The 19,780-nt window shown below is 38.2% G+C and overlaps 1 protein-coding gene across 4 annotated transcripts; it reads left to right on the top strand.

Moving 5' to 3' along the window:
- Positions 1-262: 262 nt before the first annotated feature.
- On the top strand, positions 263-13,442 carry LOC126167816 (zinc finger protein 93-like). Of its 4 annotated transcripts, none has more exons than XM_049920506.1 (3): positions 278-338; positions 8,774-8,848; positions 11,782-13,442. In XM_049920506.1, the coding sequence occupies exon 3, from the start codon at positions 11,783-11,785 to the stop codon at positions 12,761-12,763; it is 981 nt and encodes a 326-aa protein (XP_049776463.1). In that variant the 5' UTR covers positions 278-338; positions 8,774-8,848; position 11,782; the 3' UTR covers positions 12,764-13,442. The 4 variants fall into 4 exon arrangements, with proteins under 4 accessions (XP_049776464.1, XP_049776463.1, XP_049776466.1 ...); XM_049920508.1 differs by lacking the exon at positions 278-338 and adding an exon at positions 371-422; XM_049920507.1 differs by lacking the exon at positions 8,774-8,848 and having other exon boundaries at positions 263-338.
- The last annotated feature ends 6,338 nt before the right edge of the window (positions 13,443-19,780 follow it).

The raw sequence follows: 19,780 nt of genomic DNA, 5'->3' as shown, positions 1-19,780 counted from the left end.
CGAAGTACAGTCTTATATTAGCTTGTGATCGAATTCACACACTAAGTCTGCGGTAATTGTACAGTCAAAGATCGTTGAGAATGCATCGGAATGATTTAGGGTAATTTGACACTAACTGGTCGTGGTCCCCTTTTTAAGTTTCCTGAATATATGAACATTACTACCTTGCGTTTTAATTACGCGATGATGAATGTTACTGCACTTTAAAATGAATAACGAATCATTCAAATCGAGCTATCGATTTAATTTCGATAACTGCAAAAGGTATTGCAGTGTATCTCTGTTTAGCTCAAAACTGTATGACGGTGGGAAGCCGCTGAATTTGTGTTTGCGTTGAGGTATTTGCTGATCAGATTATATCGTATTCCTCGACTGTAGAACAAAGAAACATTTCGCAACAGTTCCTAGATAATCCTAGAAACGTTGGTTGATTATTTTTATTTTATTGTTACCGTAATGACGTGCATTTATTGCATAAATTTTTGAATAAATGACACTGATAATGTTTTCCTTAGTTGATGGACGATACTTCTTGCAGAGATCTTGGAATTGAAGACTGAAAAAGACGCACAGGAAACCCTTTGTGGCCTTTATAATTTATCAGGATGTATTGTGGTAGCAGAATAGACGCTATCGAAATACGCAGTTGCCAAGTGAATTGTTTTGTGCCGTGGAAGAGTTAACTCACGTTTTAATGGTGACGGTCAGCACTTAATCAAAATCTTACGGAGAGTTACAGTGGCTGGAACATAAATTTATAATATACAACATCGTCTGATTCAAGCAAGAGGCTCTTCCAAAATATTTTCAAAAGTTGCGATTTATGTAGGGAGAGCTAACTCATCCTCTGTAAATCAGATGCTGTTTCAGCTTGTAGAATTTTATGAAAATAATTTCAACGATTGGGGAAGTAATTAAGACCTCGACATAATAAAAATATTTCGTTAGTTCACCCAAGCAGCCTCAATATTTCTGTATTGATCTGTGTTTCGTACTGCCTTTTTATGGGTTCATCATTATTTTGCAGCAATGATATCAGTGTGACATTACTGAAAATTAGCGTATGTGCATCGAAGGAAAATAAAATTTCAGTAACAAAAATGTAGCAAAACAGTGCCCACGTAGCTAATATATTTATAATAGCTGCTTCCAAGTTGGTACTAAATAACTGATGATATCGATGTGTGTGCCGAGAAATTATTTGAGAATGACTCTCATAATATTTCAATTAAGAGGTCTTATCATGTTGAACCATTCACAACATGTTTGAGCCGACATCCAACTCAAACACTTGTTACCTCAGATGCTTGCAACAGAAACAGGGGAACTCGCTTGAGATGAGCCAGAGTTTCTTCTCAACGGAAATGCCATTACACCAAACCTATAACAGATATGAGATATAATGACTCATGTTTCTCAGTTTTCAAAGACTACTACTAGAACTTCTCCATTGATTTTTCTGAGACTCGGCGTCTTTTCAAGTAGGCCAGGCCTATGCAGCTCAGGTATGGCATCACTTACTGCACTTGGTTGTACAGGAATTTGCCATTTTGCTGCAGTCTCTCTCAAAAAAGTAAAAGTGACCACATAACTTAATAAACGCAGAACAAGACATATGTATTAGAATATTTCTACACTCACGCTTAGGCCTGCGTTGATTACGTCATAAATCATAAGTAGTTGCTAATCTGCTTACTTAACCCTGTCCCCCTCTGACTCGCAGTGTAGAGGATAAAAGTGTTCTCCACTTACATCTATCCGCAGTTGCAGTTTCTGCCTCTTTCACTGACAGTCTTACGCCCCTGCAGTGCCTCTTCTATTCCATTCTCACATTCTTTCTAGGCAGTCGTTTCTCGTCTTCAATCCTAACCTCCATCATTAACCTGGATGCACAAATTTTCAATTTATACTGGACATCTGCAAATGACATTATCTGTTGCTTTTGATAGTATTCATCAGAGGCTGTGGATTTTTTCCCCCCCTATTGACTGTGTTCTAGGCCTGTCTCTTTGTTTTCTGTTTTCAGGACATACCACATTTTTTTTCTAGTTTTATCTGAGCATTTGTTTGCCAACTCATTGAACAAGATTTGTAGAAACTTCCTGGCAGATTAAAACTGTGTGCCGGACCAAGACTCGAACTCGGGACCTTTGCCTTTCGTGGGCAAGTGCTCTACCGACTGAGCTACCCAAGCATGACTCACGCCCTGTTCTCACAGCTTTAATTCCGCCAGTACCTCGTCTCCTACCTCCCAAACTTCGCAGAAGCTCTCCTGCGAACCTTGCAGAACTTAATCTGCCAGGAAGTTTCATATTAGCGCACACTCTGCAGTAGAGTGAAAATTTCATTCTAAGATTTGCTGTAGAGTGAAAATTTCATTCTAATATCTGCAGAAGGTGGTCATTACTGGGATGTAGGTAAATCTGTATACTGCTCTGCCTCAGTTGATATATTTCTCATTTTGAGAAACATCTCCCTGACTGCATTAAACAAGAGAGTATGTTGCCCCAACTAGTTTCCCTTATTTCTTCTTCCACCTTTCCATCTACACATGTAACAACCTTTTTGAGGCATGATCACTCAACTGTGATCTTGAGCTTTTCTTCAGTTTGGTTTATAAAACCCTGAAGTTGAAACCCTGTGTATTACTCTACATATAAGAGTAATACAGCAGTCTAAGTAACAGTACATATAAGAGTAATACAGTGCATATAAGAGTAATACACCTAGGGTATAAGCAGTCATAAGCTGGAAAATGCTACATTAGATCATTAACTTCCTATGTATGCAAGCTTCAATTTACGTTGTTTATGATTTCATGTAATCATCATTGTAACATCAATATCTGGGAAAAGTACACCATATCTTCTGCCTCCTATTCTTTTACTTTCTATTTTTTCTCAAATGATATTTTTTTGCAAGCAGATTATCCTTAGAATGTCTTGAAAGTCTCTTCGAGTTTGCTGCCAGATCCTCAAATCATCTCTATTTGATATTTCGGCAATCCAAATGTTTGCCATCTTCAGGAGAATGCTGATGAGTCCTGCTGAGAACTGAGAGCACACTGCAAATCAGTGTCCTATATAGGCCTTCATACTGTACACGGTGCATGTGCTGTCCATCACGGTTGCTGCCCTCCAGAAGTGGGCAGGTGGCGCCGCCGTCAGTAGAACACTGGTGGCAACGATATATCGCACTTGAGGATGTTTTCCGAGCACTCAGACTGACCATACTGAAGAACGTTCTGTTTCAATGCGGGGTAGTATAGGATTCCACGTCCTGCTAAGAGGAAAACCGTTCTCTCTATTAATTAAACTATCCGCCAACCTAACTTCAATTGCCTCTTTATAGACACTGTTCCAAAAACTAGAAGTGTTGGTGACTATCAGTTTCATACTGTGTCCCTGCTACTGCTGATTTTTTCGAGGCTGTTGTAGCCTCATATGATGGCAATGTTCCACTCATGTGTCATGAATTGTGTGAACTGTACAGCTGATTTAAGACTTCCCATATTGACACAGAATTTTGTACACCGGCTTTCCTAAGTGCCAAATCACCTTTCACAGAACTGAGTAGTGCCCTAATCTTGGAATATGGGCGGAACACACTCTTAATGTTAAAATTCTTCCAGTCTTAAATGATACGCCCCCAGCATAAGGAATAAAGGCCACTGATCTATGTTCCTCTTCATGCACCTTTGGTCATGGTCCAAGCTCCATAGCCCGATGAATCTGCTCCTAATAGAATCCATTTCCCTTAAAAACAGCCATCAAATGCACAAATTCTAGGGTTAAACTGTACGTGTTGGAAATGGCATATGCTCTACGCACAAGTCTTATGGACGCCACTGCGTTGGTGTGATGGATGACAACTCTTAGACTTCAGACCCAAAGTATCATCTGTTTTTTTGTAAACCATAGCATCCAAAATTGGAAGCATCTCACCACTTTCAACCACCTCCTTTAATGCACGGTGGAAGACAGTTGGAGTGGTCCAAAAATCTATTGAGAACATCACATCCATGTGGCCAGACAAAAAATGTATCATCCACATATCTCCAGAAGTATGTTGGTTGCAAAGCTGAAGTCCTCCATAAATAAATTTGTGACTATGGGTGATAATGGACTACTCCATCATTAAATTGAAAATACGTGGATGTCAGCACATGGTGACAAAGCTTCACCAACTCTTCATCCAGTTTTTCACTAATCAAACTAACAGACTCTTCTCCTGAAGATGGAGAACAGTTGGATCACCGAAATATCGAATCGAGTTGATTTTAGGATCCAGCAGCAAACACAGAGACTTTTAATGGTGACAAAGCTTCACCAACTCGTCATCCAGTTTTTCACTAATCAAACTAACAGACTCTTCTCCTGAAGATGGAGAACAGTTGGATCACCAAAATATTGAATCGAGTTGATTTTAGGATCCAGCAGCAAACCCAAAGAGACTTTTAAGACTTATTATGCTGGGAAAGCCTATGAAGTCATAACTTTAGAAAGGTCTGACCCTGTTTGCTTTTCTCTTTTTGATCTACTTAAGTAGAGTTCTTGTTTCCTTTTACTCTTTCAAACACTACCAGATTTCTTACTCAGTCTACCCATTTAATTTACTCCCTCTGTTTCTTAAGGAAGAGCTTTGAAGGAGCTTGAAATCTTCCTTTTGTAAATTGAAACTGATCCACTGACAAATTGTTATACAGGCTATTGCTTTTTCCCTTGCTTTCCACGGTCTTTCTTTTCCAGAGATCTGATATGACTGTCTTAAATATTCCTTTTGTGATATTTGGTCAATTCCACCCTCACATTACTCTTGTTATAATTCACGATATATTCATCCACATAATTCTGAGATTCATACATTTCCACATAATGAGTCCTAATCTGTTGCATAGTTTCCGAGTCTAAAACTACATTCTTGTGACTATTATGCTCATTGTCATTATTTTCTTTGGTTATTTCTTCATAAATTTTTGATGGTCTTATTCATTTCTTATATCCATTCTTTTTCCAGCTTTGTTAGCTTGCACTTTTTGCCATCCAGTCCTTACATGTTTTACTTGCTTAGTTCATTGTTTGTTTTATATTATTTATTTCTTCCTGTGTGTGTTTTGATATACTTCCATTTCTTCTCATCATTCATTGTTTCAGTCATGCCCTGTGTTATCCATTTCTTCCTTGTTTTCTTGCACTGCTCTTTCCCAACATTGTAAACATCTAAGTTTTCACCATAACTTTTTTTTTTAGTGCAAGTAACAGCTTGTATCAAAACATTATTTGCAAAACTGGAGATGACATCAGGAACATTGCACAGAATGCTTCTCACACTAGTGTCAGTAAGAAGAAAGTGAGTGGCTATATATGCAAAAGAGGAAGAACAAAGAACATGCTCCAAGAATAAGATAAAAAGATTTAGAATATAAATAAACAGACTAAACTAGTAAGCTGAATGAAATTGAGTCTCTGGTAAAATATCTGGCAGAAATAGTGACACTTTCAAATCATTGGGCACTGAATTCAATGGCACCTTCCCCACAATGGCTGCAAACACTCCATCCAATAATAAACAAACAAATACAGGTGCATTAGATTTACTTCTGCAGACACTGCACATGCCACCAACAATATTAGGTTTAAAAATACAGTTCCCAAGGAGATAACAGAATTCATCAGGTCATTAAAAATAGTAATTCTATTGAATTTGCTGGTGCTTGTGGCACAATATTTAAGTTTCATGCTGTCTAGATAGCGTTACTGTTAATCTACCTTTGTACTCGATCAGTGAGGCAGCGAATATTTCCTGACAGGCTTAAATTGGCTGTAGTATCACCTCTGTACAGAACTGGACTCAGGCCAACCACCTCCAATTACAGACCTTTGCCAACCTTTCAAATATTTTCAAGGTGTTTGAGAAAATGTCCTTTGGTACATCAGAGCAGATCTTGCCAGTTGTGGCCCAGTTTGGCTTTCATAAAAGGTTATCGCTGAAGAAAGTTATACGAGACTTCAGAAATTAAGTGTAGCAGGCCTAAACAGTGAAAAATTATCTCGTGGGTGTATTCTGTGACCGTGCTGTAATCCACAAAGCCTTTGATGGTGTGGATCACAAAACCTACTTGGCAGATTAAAGTTTTGTGGCATTAACTACATCACTTCACAACACAAAGCAGAAGGTGTCATTAATGGACTGCATCTCAGGCATGAAACTTACTTAAAATGAGGGCACATAACTAGTGGAGTGCCACAAGGATTGGTACTGAATCCACTCTTGTTCATAACCTACTTGAATTACTGTCTGTTGATTTTAAAGGACAGTTCAGAAACTGTAATGTTTGCCAAAGACAGGCATACTAATCAAGGGTCCAGACTCACCCACAGCAGACAATCTGATGATAGATAACATTTGGTTTTGACATATTATGTGTTTTCAAACAATCAATAATGACCTTTTAGCACCTGATGTAGACAGTAGTGATCATAAGCTAAATGAAACACACTGCAGATAAGAAGTTAAAATGGAATCAATGCGTAACTGAACTATTAAAAGCAGCTCAGTTGAGTTTTATAACCACCATTCTGTTGACCAACAACAAGTGTGTTGGCTTATTTTACAAATTTTCACTTATGATTATGTTGTGGAATTATACTCTGCACCAAATAGTGTCTATGCACTAGATGTGAGCAATAAGATCATGTAAAGTAGATTACTGTATTGACACTTTTTTTTTAAAGACCCTCAAATTTGTGCAGACACTTCCAAGTACAGCTGCTCTTTGCTGCTTATTACTGCTGATAATGAAAATCAATTTCAACTGAACTGTAATTTATACAGTCTCAATACAAAACATGATAATCACATGGGTTGATTTTACTATTACATCAGTTACAAGTAAATGATGATCCCTATCAGCATTTGTTCCTGGTAAGGATCTAGCATTTTTGATACTGTTTTTCAATGCATATGTGATGTGGGTAAGAGTCAAGTCTATTTGGCTTGTTCTGAAATCCCGTGGTTCTTTCCATGTGTACCATTAGAACAAAGTATCAGTAATCCATACGTACTTTTCCTTCACAGAAGCTTCTACGCATATTGGCTGTTTCATTTTTTTACCAAGTTGAAACAACTACACAGTTTCTCCTTCCTTTCCTGTGCCAGTAATGCTACTTAACTCACCAGTTATAAAATAAATCACCTTTTTTGCAATTTTGGGTCAAGTGAACACCGATATTGGGTGTTGGCTTCATCTGGTAACTTAATTATATTGCAGTGTGTAACATCATACATATGCACGCAGGAAGTTTACTGTATACTGATAAAGTTTATTCTGTGTCTGTATTAGTTTTTGGAATGTAGGTTCTGGTGACAGACTAATCTGTAGTGTAGGCCAAGATCTATATTATGTCGGGATGTGATAATTTGTTTGAGAGGTGGCTTATCAGTATCAATCACTTTTGATCCCAGGTCTCATCTACTTCTTTTCCGTTGATGTCTGAAGTTGGCATGTTGACATAAGTTTCATTTAGCTCAGTGCAAAAATTGTGTCCTCCCATACCCATCAGTTCGAAGAAAGGGTGAGGGGGGCGGGGGTGCTTAATTGCCAACCTACATTTACTGAAGAAGCATTGCTTGATTGCTTGCAATAGAAGTAGACAAAATCAATGGCTGATATAGCAGGACCGCAGTATGCTGTGCCCTCTGTAAGCAAATCAGTGTGTTACACACACATGAAAGAAAGTACTAGTTGAGTACAGTACTATTGCACCTGGGACTATTATGAGGGTTCCCCCACCCCCACGAGGAGACGCTGAACCACTAGATAGTATATGTGTAACTGTCATAAAATCATTCACAGTGCGCTTTTCTTAGTCACTTCTGTTTACTGTAATGTCACCCTATGTTTCCAGTAACAGGCATGGGATTCCATTGCAGTAGTATCATGGTCGCATAGTATAGTTCAAATCAGATGCGAGAGCAGAAACATCTGTGAGGAAGCACAGGCTGCTCAAATCTTACTGTATGTGAATTTTGCTGATGAAGTAAGTAAAGAGAGAAAGAAGACTGAGACACATGCTGATAAATGGCTCTCATACAATGTTTAATTTGTTGAAAGTACACCCAGAGCAGTGCAAACTCACAGCATAAGACTATGTATAAATTAATGTGAACAACATATCTTTAAATTTTCTGATGCTTCTAGGCTGTGCAGCTTTTATCTCCTTGGGAAGAATGATTCAAGCAGTGAAATAACTGAGGGGAGAAATAGCAGTGTTTATCACTGACGCATTGCTGTGATCACCAGTAACCTTATCACTGCCTTACATTCAAGATTATTATGAAGTCGACAATGTACTACACTATGATTTCTCGACCATAAGGCTTTACATGTAGCTCATCTGTTCCTCCAGTTACTCTCCTCATGTGTGATGTCTGTGCCTCTCTATCTCCATCTATACCTTGAGTCAAGTTGATGAGAGCCTCATACAGTTACTATGCATGCTCCAACAGTTTGGGTGATCCAATAGTTTGTTCAACACAGTTGTGATTCTCACTGTGATGTAGTTGGTGATTTCATTTCTATGTTTCTTGGCGAGGCTTCATAACTCTGGCAGAACAGTGCCAGCTCCTGGTCTTACTTTAACACTAAAACCAAGTAGATCAACTTCATTAGATGAGTTCCCAACTGGTACTGAAGTTTTCACATCAACATTGTCTACCTCTTGGTGGGGTAGTTCTAAAACACTTCATTTGCAGAGAACTCGTGTTGTTTCAGATATTGAGGGCTAAAGTGTGCACAGCAGTTAGTGAGAATAAGAAGAAATCAAGGACCATGGCAGAAACTTTTGAGGTATGTTAACAGTTTTGTATTACACCAAAATATGGAAGTCAGTCAGGAGGATATTAAGGGAAGTCTACAGAAAAAGAGGAATTCTGAATAATGGTACACAAGTTTTGTTGCAGTGTGGACTTTCAGGTTTGACATAACTTAGTAGAACTGCCCCTTTTTGAGGATGCCTGCAAATGAAGTTTATAAGATCGAAAAATTAGAGAAATTATTTTAAGATGCAAAACAGCCTGCCATAGGAGATTATACTACACTGAGGATAATGTAATGAGCTCAAAACAATACAACACTGGACTCTCATTCGGGACGGCGTCAGTTCAATCCCACGTCCGGCTATCCTGATTTAGGTTTACCATGATTTCCCTAAATCACTCCAGGCAAATGCCGGGATGGTTTCTCTGACAGGGCACAGCCAACTTCCTTCCATAATCTGAATGGATTGATGACTGCACTGTTTGGTCTCTTCCCCCAAATCAACCCAACCCAAAATAATACAGTAGTGTACGTAGTTTTGACATGAAGGGAAATTTGCAGACTTCATCATGTTGGAACTGATATTAATTATTGTAGAAAGAACATGAAGGGAAATTTGCAGACTTCATCATGTTGGAACTGACATTAATTGTTGTAGAAAGTATAACTATGTCAGTTACAACATGAAGAAGTCTGCAAATTTCCCTTCATGTCAAAACTACATACACCACTGTATTATTTTTTTGTACTGCTAATTATATTATCCTCAGTGTAGTATGATCCCTTATGGCAAGCTGTTTTATATCTTAAAATAATTTCTCTAATTTTTCAATCTTATAAACTTAATTTGAAGGCATCCTCAAAAAGGGACAGTTGTAGTTTCATTACTCATATAAGGAACGGGCAGTATCATAGAAAAGTTAAGCTGCCCTAAACCTTAAAGGTAGGTTTGAACACTGCCATGGTTTGCTAGATATGTTCCTGTTGAAGTGGTATACTCCTGTTTTCCTCCGACCTTTGAAGTAACAGCCAGTCAATTGTAGGAAAATGTACAGTTTAACATGAGATCTGGATCATGGTGCAACTTGGCATTATCACGTTAACAGCTCGTTGTCAAAAAAGTAATTTCTGTCCAAAAAAGACCAACTGAGGATTGAACTCTAGATCTTAGGGTTTGTACTCTGGCACTGCATCAGTTTTGACTGTGGCCCTGAGCAATCATAGCATAGCAATGCTCTAACATGATGTGTGGGAAAGATGTAAGAGAAGATTATTTACATGTGTCCCATGTAGATTACAACCCCAAAATCTTGAAAATCGGTTTTTAATATAAGACAGTGCACACTAACGAATATAGGAATTGGTATCAGCCTGATTGTGTGATCCCACAGATTCTCAGTTGAACCCGGGGAGTTTGGTGGCCAGGGGAATACAGTAAACTCCTGTGCTCCACGAACCATGCACATATATTGCAAACTCTGTGACATATTGCATTGTCTTGCTGGTAGATGCCATTGTGTCAAGGAAGCAAAGCAAACTGCATGTTGCGGTGGACATGGTCCCCAATGATAGAGCCATACTTGTGTTGATCCACAGCATCTTACAGAATGACGAGATCAACCAGGCAATGCCACAATAACATTCCTCAAACCATAGTCCTCCCTCATCTGGACCTTCGCAACAATTGTTGCAGGTACGTACATGTTATTAAGCATCTGTTCAGTGGAGCATAAAATGTGATTCATCTGCAAAGGCCAACTGTCGCCACTCAGTGGGTGTCCAGTTGCAGTATTGGTGTGCAAATTGCAGCCTTTGTTGTCAATGAACAGCAGTTAGCATGAGTACATAAACCAGGTGCCTGCTGCAGAGGCCCAATTGCAGCAAAGTTTTCTGACTATTATTGAGGAGGCACTGTTGATAGCCCCTTGGTTCATCTGAGTCTTCAGTTGCACATATGTTCACCCGTACATGTCTCCGCAACCATCATTAATCCCCTTCATCTATGGCTCATGATGCATCACAGTGCATTGCCATTTTGCCATACACCATATCTGTTAACCACAGTGGCACACAAAGAGTTTACAAACTTAGCCATTTTGGAAATGCTACCAACCTTTGCCCCAAGCCAAAGGCATCAAGTAAATCGCTCCGTCTCCACATTATGACAAGATGGCCCGGTTTTCTGCATCCCCCAGGATGCTTTTATAGAATTGAGTCATCAGGGTATGCTTCATACCAACCCATAGATTCAGACCACCAGTTCTTGTATCCTTAATAACAAAACTGCTCGTCTATGATACCTGCAATGCTGACTCCTATGGTAGAAAGAATGTCTTTCAATGTGAAGTCCGTGAGATTGTAAATTAGATTGCACTCTTCACTTATAGTCATTAATATCAATGTTATTGATGTTAGAAACTTTGCTAAGTGGAAATTTCAGTTCGAAAATAAACCTTAAGCACCTAATAAGCCTTTCTTCACTTTTCCCTTTGTTCATCTCACAGCGTCTTTGGAGTGATCTTGTTCGGATTTATGAGAGATGTGAATTGACATATTGAAGCGGCAGAACACTCTGATTTTTATGAGGTACCTCAGTTGATAAACTCATTGATCATAGAAGGCAAAGATGTGCACAGTTTTAATCAGTGTCTGATTTTAGTTTTAATATGATTTTTAAAAAATCCACAAAACATACACTTGAATGAGTATATGTATTGCTGTTTTTATGTCTAGGCTGATGACTAGTATTTGCAGCCATGTGATATTCCCAATCTTGATAAAAGTTGCACAAAAGAATCACTTGATTCCTGTCTAAACCATTCTCTTTCACATTGAAAAAAAAATACAAGAAGTAATGTCTTGTAGTAGTAATTCACTGTATTTTTATTTTCTACGTAATGTTGTAGTTGTATGTTTGTTGTTTTATTTTAAGAGTAGTAATTTGCTTTCTTTTTAATTTTTAGCATGTCCCAGGTATCTCACGAAGGATGCAGTGCAGTAGAAAATGATATTTCATCAACTTATCTGCGTGCAGACTCCAGTACCAAGTCTGTCTCTGTTGTGACAGAAAGCATAATAAACAATGTTAAAGAAAAGTTGCCTGATCAAGGAGACAATAGCTTATCTTCTGGTGTACCACTGAAGGCATTCAGTGGTGAAAAGGAGAAAATGAGAGATAATAAAATCTCCTGTGGTGTATCAACGAATGTCACGTTCACATGTAGCACTTGTTTCAAACAGTTCTTATCAAAATCGGCCCTTATCAGACATGTCTTTATTCACTTGCCTGATGCACCAAAGCCAGGAGATATATGTGAACTATGTGGTGAAGTGTTTCAATCAGCAGAATTTCTTCAAAGACATGTTGTGTCATTCCATGTTGGAAAATCTGTTAGGAATGGTGCATTGATTGGACAGGATAGTGAAATACCTGTAACAAACAGTCCTCGTGAAGATTCTTTTGAACCACCAAGGAAAAAACAGCGCTGTGTGGATACAACTGGCAATATTCTCATCTGTACTCTTTGTGACAAGAGTTTTTTGCGTTTAGACTTACTCCGGAAGCACTACATGGTACACACGGGTGAGAAACCGTATCGTTGTGAGGTATGTGGCAAGACATTTGTCCAGAGAGGTTTGCTTGGTAGGCATAAGTTTGTACATAGTGCTGTGCAGCCATTTGCGTGCAACTCGTGTCCTGAACGATTTTCAAACACACAAGCCTTGAGACAACACACTCTTGTTCATACCAGTGGAAGTGGTTTAGTGTACAATTGTGAGATGTGTGGTGTACCATTTACTGAACATGCTGGCCTTAGACGTCACTGGATGAGCCACTCAGGAGAAGATCCTTACCAGTGTGATATATGCAGCAAGTCATTTGCTCATCCTGGTCACCTTAGAATGCATCGGCTTGGTCATCTTGAAGAGATTCACTTTTTATAAAATCTTTAACAGTTAAATCTTTTGAGCTATTCATTCTTAAATCCAAGATACACACTCAAGTTCCCCCCTTCCAACAGTGAAGCAGTCATGAGTAGTATCTGTAAATGTGGACTGTAGTTACAGATCATCATCATCATCATTACCAATTTGTGTCCTCCTTGACACTTAATATTGTTGTTATTGATTAATTTGTTTTTTTGAAAGTTTGCAATTATAAGCCTCATCATTATACCTTTGATTGCTCTCCTCACTGTTCCCTACAGTTATTTCTTGACCTCCAACTGCTTCAGAATTAATGGAGGCAAAAAGTATAGACTTGTTTTATCAGTTGTTCTTGGATGGAATATTGAACCATTAATTTTACATTAATCTTGACTGTCAGTCAGTCAGTCAATGCTGTTAACTTGTTTAAATGCTTTAGCTGTAATTAAATAATTAATTGTTACAGCTTTTATGTTGATGGCTGCTTTGTTTTAAGTTCCTAAGTGTAATTAACCGCCCAAAAGTTTTGTGTGTGATAGGGAGGTGAATTTTCGACAAAGTGAAGTACCAATAAAGTGTGATTTGCAACAATCTAAAAATGTTGTAAGCATAATTTTTTATATTCAAAACAGTTTGTGTTAAACACTATTAAAATTATGTTGCTAGGACTGCAGAATAAACAAAATTATTAATTTTATGCAGTTTATTATTTGTGACTGAACATGTTGACTTTCACATTTCTTTCAGCATTAAAATTTTATTTATATGCTTTAAAATATAGGGCTGCCTTCTTAATTTTTATGGCATGGTGTTGTAACATGGTAAAATTTCTCTTGTTTTATTGTTATTGTGGAAGAGGAGTTGAGTGCGGGAGGGCCTCATGTTGATGCAGCACTCAGAAAATTTCATACCAACAACTATTTGTACTCTATCATTCAATTTTAATCACATACATAACAACCAGAAGTGGGTGACAGAGGTTGCTTTCACTTTTTGGATACAGATAATTTAAAATAAATCAACTTCTGTTGTCCCAACATTAGCAGAATATAGCTGGTAAGTAAAGCGTGATTAAAAAAAAAGGGGAAAGTGATATGGTATTGGATATTTGTGCTTTGATAAATGCTGAAAACTATGACTGACAAACTGTATGATAGTCACAATGAAGAGAAAGTTTGAAAAATTATTTATTTTTGGGCCCTACATTTTCTTCTTTTCTTTTTTGTCATTGTGTGATTGGTATTATATCACCCCAATAGCCAGTAATAGCATTTGCTGTTCATGCAGAGTGGATGCTGATTCCCCAGGCATAAACTATTTTCAGTACAAACAAGTGGTGATCTAAACAGACATACAACAGTGAAAATACTTGTTTGCACATTTAAAAAAATCAGTGATCTTTTTTAAGGTTTACCGGCAGGAAGACAAAAGTATACTCAACATGATTTATTAACGTACAAGTAATCACTAGATCAGTGGTTCCCGACCTGTGGGTAAAATGTGATTTCCTTTGAGGTAAACACAAAAGTGTACAATTATGTTTCCAGTCATAAAATTAAATTATACTTTAACGCGTGACATGTTGTTGGAATTTCTGCTTGTGAAATTAATGTATGAACATAATCTGTCTCATGTAATCCATCAACTACACACATACTGTTTACTTTGCACCTTCATCTCTGACAGTAAAATTGAAACAAAAACATCATATATGCTTCAATATCTCATGAGAATGCCTTCTCCAAGTTGTTAGTTCTTGCAATAGACCAAAAAGTGCTTCTTATTTCACTTCGCAAAGAAAAGCGAAATAACTGACAGCACAACAATAACTACTTAATGGCTACTATACTGCCCACACTTTATTGTTATTGCTGTTGTTGTTAGTGACCGTGGTCAAACACAAAGTATTAGCATCCCAAAATCTTCAGTTTCTGCCAGTTCAGAAGTAAAGACAATCGAATGATTTACAAACAGTAGGCCTAACTATAGTACACATATTTTAGTTTGGTTGATTTTGAATGGCGGTGCAGGAAGTGTGTGAACAAAGTGTTGTTAGGGAAAGGAGTGTTGCAATGGAAGCATGTTTTGTTAAGTGTCATCAGTTGATGATGTTCCATGCTGGGTACACGTGGCAAAGGCTATAACATTTTGTTTTACATCTGACTTAAGCATAACCACTCCAAATTCTGACTATTGCTATTTAGCAGTGTAATTTTACGATTTAGCAACTGTTCATTCTGATGAAGACATCCCTAGTAGTTGTCAATATGTAGGCAATGTACCTATCATTTATGTGCCACAGGTTGGGTGTTTATTCTTATATTGAAACTAGTATATGGTTGCTGAATAACAGCCATGTTCAAAGCTGGAAGTACCTTAATTTATATAAAATTGCACGAGCCAGTTATTACTCGTACACTTGTTACATGATTAAATAACATAGGAAAATATTGGGTGATGTCGAGTTAATGGGATGAGTTGAGATAACCACTCACCATATGATGATTTCAAACCACTGCTGTGTATGTAATGTTTTATCCATTTTGAGAAACAAAAGGTTTTATTAGATGCATTATAATAAATTATACAAGAAATTATTAGTACTTTTATGTTGCTGTACTCTGCAGAAAGATGTCATTATTTTGATGTGATTATCACTGAAAATAATTTATGTAGTTTTATTTTATTTCAAAGGGCTCAGGTAACTTGCACCACTTTGCCTCTGAGCGAACTTTATATACAGAGCGTGTCCCAGACCCATTACGACTGCGGCTGTGAAAAAAAAGGTCTGTGATTATGTTCACAAAATCACTGTATTTATTCTAGATGGTCTCCTCCCGAACCAAAACACAGCTGAAATCATTTTAAAAGTGTTTTCAAACAGTCGCCATAGTCCTTTTTTTGGATTTGCATTTACTACTGCAATACAGTTTTCACGGATGTCCTTAATTGTGTCCTAACAGTTTTCTTTCATTGCCAACTGGAATTTGGGGGACAACCAGAAGCCAGCTGGCACCAAATCTGGTGCATTCAGTGGGTGATCCAGGAGATACAATTGCTGGCCTAAAATGTGCACAGTCTTCACCTTTTGGGCTGGGATGTCATCATGAACTAGCAGCCAGGAACATGCCTCTCGGCATTCGGGTTCAATTCAGCAAATCCTTGCCCACAAATGCTGGAGGACTCAAAAAACTTCGTTGGCTCACTGCTTCATTGCCATTTTCTGATGAGTGTCAGGCACCTATTGTTAACATTCACAGTCAGGATACCTGCTGCAGCAATGCTAGTGCATTGAATTTCTACACAGCTGTTTCTGAAACTTCAAGGACTGTAGCATTGCAACTGTCATTACTCGTCCACTTGACTGCGAGTGGCATGTGAATGGTAGATCTAGGCATTCTGCAAAGGGTCGACGGGTACTGGGGAAGACTCAGGGTGTTGTACTGTTCCCATAAGTACCGAGTTTGAGGTGCTGTCTTTCACTGAAACCGAAACTGGGCCAATGGGACTCACTTCATTGGATTTTTCCCCCATTATAAAAGCTGCAATTTTCTGAACTTACAAACTCACTTGGAAAGTATTTTATTTTATTTTTAAATATAATCTACACAAGATGGAAACGTTAAAATTTGTACGTGCGTTACTTCAAGATCTAATAAAATCGGTAATTTTTTATATAGAAGGCTGTGGATTGCTGTGTTATAAAGGTTAAATTATGTGTTTGTATTGGTAGCACAGACAAATACAATATCATATTGTTTCATAGTATAAACACGCATTGTACGTCCAAGAGAGAAATTTGTTAACATCGAGTATTGATTTAAGTGTCAGGAAGTCTTTTCTGAAAGTATTTGTATGGAGTGCAGCCATGTGTGGAAGTGAAACATGGACGATAAATAGTTCAGACAAGAAGAGAACAGAAGCTTTCGAAATGTGGTGCTACAGAAGAATGCTGAAGATTAGATTGGTAGATCACATAACTAATGAGGAGGTACTGAATAGAATTGGGGAGTAGAGGAGTTTGTGGCACAACTTGACCAGAAGAAGAGATCGGTTGATAGGACATGTTCTGAGGCATCAAGGGATCACCAATTTAGTACTGGAGGGTAAAAATCATAGAGGGAGACCAAGAGATGAATACATGAAGCAGATTCAGAAGGATGTAGGCTGCAGTAAGTACTGGGAGATGAAGAAGCTTGCACAGGATAGAGTAGCATGGAGAGCTGCATCAAACCAGTCTCAGGACTGAAGACAACAACAACATGTCCAAGTGCTAACGTTTTTCAGAGGAAAAGTGAGTGATAGGTTGGAAAATCTCTCAAAAATTAAAGTATGACGCCAAAACGAAGTGTTTTTAAGAAGCATGGGTTTTGTGGTAATAGATTTTCGAATAAAGGGAAACATTGTGTTCAACATGACGTGAAGTTGCAGACAATGTAATACAGGCTAACTTGTCAGTATCTAGAGAAACACCCATTAGTGCTTCAAAGATTAAAATAAAACGTGATACATAGCTTTCTCAAAACGAAAGTTATGTCAACAGCAGGTTAGATTATATTTTGATAGATTTACACATCCTAACAAGGGTGTTTGGTGAGTATGTGTGTTGTAAAATATGTGGAGGGCCAGTTAGTGTACATGAAGACAGTGAGTATCAAGTGGACTAGCCAGGAAACTTTATCATTAATTGTGCCAGTTGTAAAAATACTCATTCATTTTGGAATTCTGGTAAGTGTAAAGATAATTATTTTGAAGTAAATGCTAGGTGGTTTTATGGATTGAGAGCTATTGGCAAAGGACACACTGCAGCAGAAACAATGTGTGCTGTATTGAATATGCCATGCCCACCTTGCAAAAATCGACAAGTATGCAGGATTTATTGCAGCTGTTGTGGAATTTGTTGCATGTGAGTCAATGAAGGATGCTGCAAATGAAGCTGTTGAAATAAATGATGGTAGGACTGACATACCAGTAGCTTTTGATGGAACTTGGTAAAAGTGCGGCTACAGTTCTAAGAAATCGGTTGCTACGGTGACTAGTGTGGATACTGGAAAGGTAATAGATTTCCAGATTTTAACCAAACATTGCTATAAGTGTAAATCATAGAATAAAGAAGGGCATATCTGTGACAGAAATTATGAAGGAACAATTGGTGGTATGGAGGCCTCTGCAGTTATTGAAATTTTTAGTTGATCTGTGAACGAAAGGGGTGTGTGTTAACCTAAGTTCTTAGGTGATGGAGACACAAAAGCAAATAACAGTGTAGTAGCCACTGAGCCTTATAGTGAGAAGATTATCGCAAAACTGGAATGTGTTGGTCATGCCCAGAAGAGGATGGGCACCAGGTTGAGGAAATTGAAACAAAGTTTGAGAGACAAGAAAATTTCTGATGGTAAAACCATAAGAGGCAAGCTGACAGACAAAATGATTGCTGAACTGCAGCAGTATTATGGGATGGCCATTAGAAATAATACCGAGGAGATGAAAAATCTGTACACCATCTTTGCCCTCCTGAACCAGATATGGTGCAATTAATGCAATGCCCCGTACTCAAACGGTTCGTACAGCTATAAACATTCCATCCCAACAGCAGTCATGGATATCATAAAACCTATTTACAGAGACCTGACAAATCCTGAATTACTGAAGAAGTGTCTGCATGGTCAGACTCAAAATCTCTATGAGTTGTTAAATAATATTATATGGACTCGCTTACCAAAAAAATGTTTTTGTTAAAATGAACAAACTAAAAGTGGGGGGAGGATTGGGTCAGTGATGCTGTTATTGCTTTTAATAGTGGCAATGTTGGTAGGGTGAGTGGTACAGAATGTGGGAATTAATCCTGGAGCAAACTGCATCAGAGAACTTGAATGGATGGACAAGGTTCGCTTGAACGGATGGACAATGTTCGCATTGATAAAGCAGAATATACAGCACAGTTGGCCCACTAAGGAGTCCAGAAACAAGAAAAGAAGAAAAACTTGGAAAAAGATCAAGATGATGATACACAGTATGGTGCAGGGTGCTTCTGAGTGACTAAAAATACAAAATTAAGTACATATTAAATGAGTTACAGTATTTTGAAACTTCAGAAGCTGTTCCTGAAACTTTGTAGTTTCTGTTGCATTTTTTCCTAAATCTCAGAAACCACTTCGAATAGATTATTCAGATTTTCCGGGAGTAATAACATACATATCCCGAGTCAACTGAACTAAAAGAAGAACATAATCTTATGTATGATTAAAATTATTTAGGATAATGTACAAACAAGTATACAAAATTTTAATTGTGTAATTAAAAAAACTATATTTTCAAAAGCAGTGGCTGAAATGCAATTATTGTTGTTCAGTAAACTTGGAACATATAGTTTAATGTCATGTAAAAGTTTCATGTCAATGGCTACAGTGGTTCCTGAAACTCAGGGAAGCCAAGTCACTAAATTTAACATTTTCGGGATAGGGTGTTCCATCTCCCCTCAATTGTTGTCTGTTCAAACTTACAACAAATGATGGTACCTCTTAGGGAAATGGCAGTAAGGGGTAGGAAAAGAAACCAGGAGCACTCATTGTATATGTCTGGGGGGCTTCATTCAGTATGTTGAAGAGGCTATTCCGGCAGCCATTGAGAGAACAGGACGCAACCAAATGCAGATTGTGGCGCATATTGTAACAAATGATGCATGTTGTCTGAGCTGAGACATCATTCTTGGGTCATTCCAGCCACTGGCAGAGAAGGTTGAGAAGACCAGCCTTGCACGAGGAGTTTCAGTGAAGCTCACAATTTGCAGCATTTTCCCCAGAACTGATCGTAGCCCTTTGGTTCTGAGTCGTGTAAAAGCACTGAATCAGAGACTTCAAAGGTTCTGTGACAAGCTAGGCTGCAACTTCCTGGACTTGCACCATAGGATTGAGAACTGTAGGGTTCCCCATAATAGGTCAGGTGTACACTGTGCATCACAGGCTGCTACTCAGCTGACTGCGTGTAGGGTGCACACAACGGTTTTTTACATTAGGCAGCTCTCCACCCAACCCAGGT

Source organism: Schistocerca cancellata, chromosome 1 (genome assembly GCF_023864275.1).
Source record: "Schistocerca cancellata isolate TAMUIC-IGC-003103 chromosome 1, iqSchCanc2.1, whole genome shotgun sequence".
Lineage (NCBI taxonomy): Eukaryota > Metazoa > Arthropoda > Insecta > Orthoptera > Acrididae > Schistocerca > Schistocerca cancellata.
Note: the sequence above shows the minus strand (reverse complement) of the source record. Positions and strands in the feature narration are given on the sequence as shown.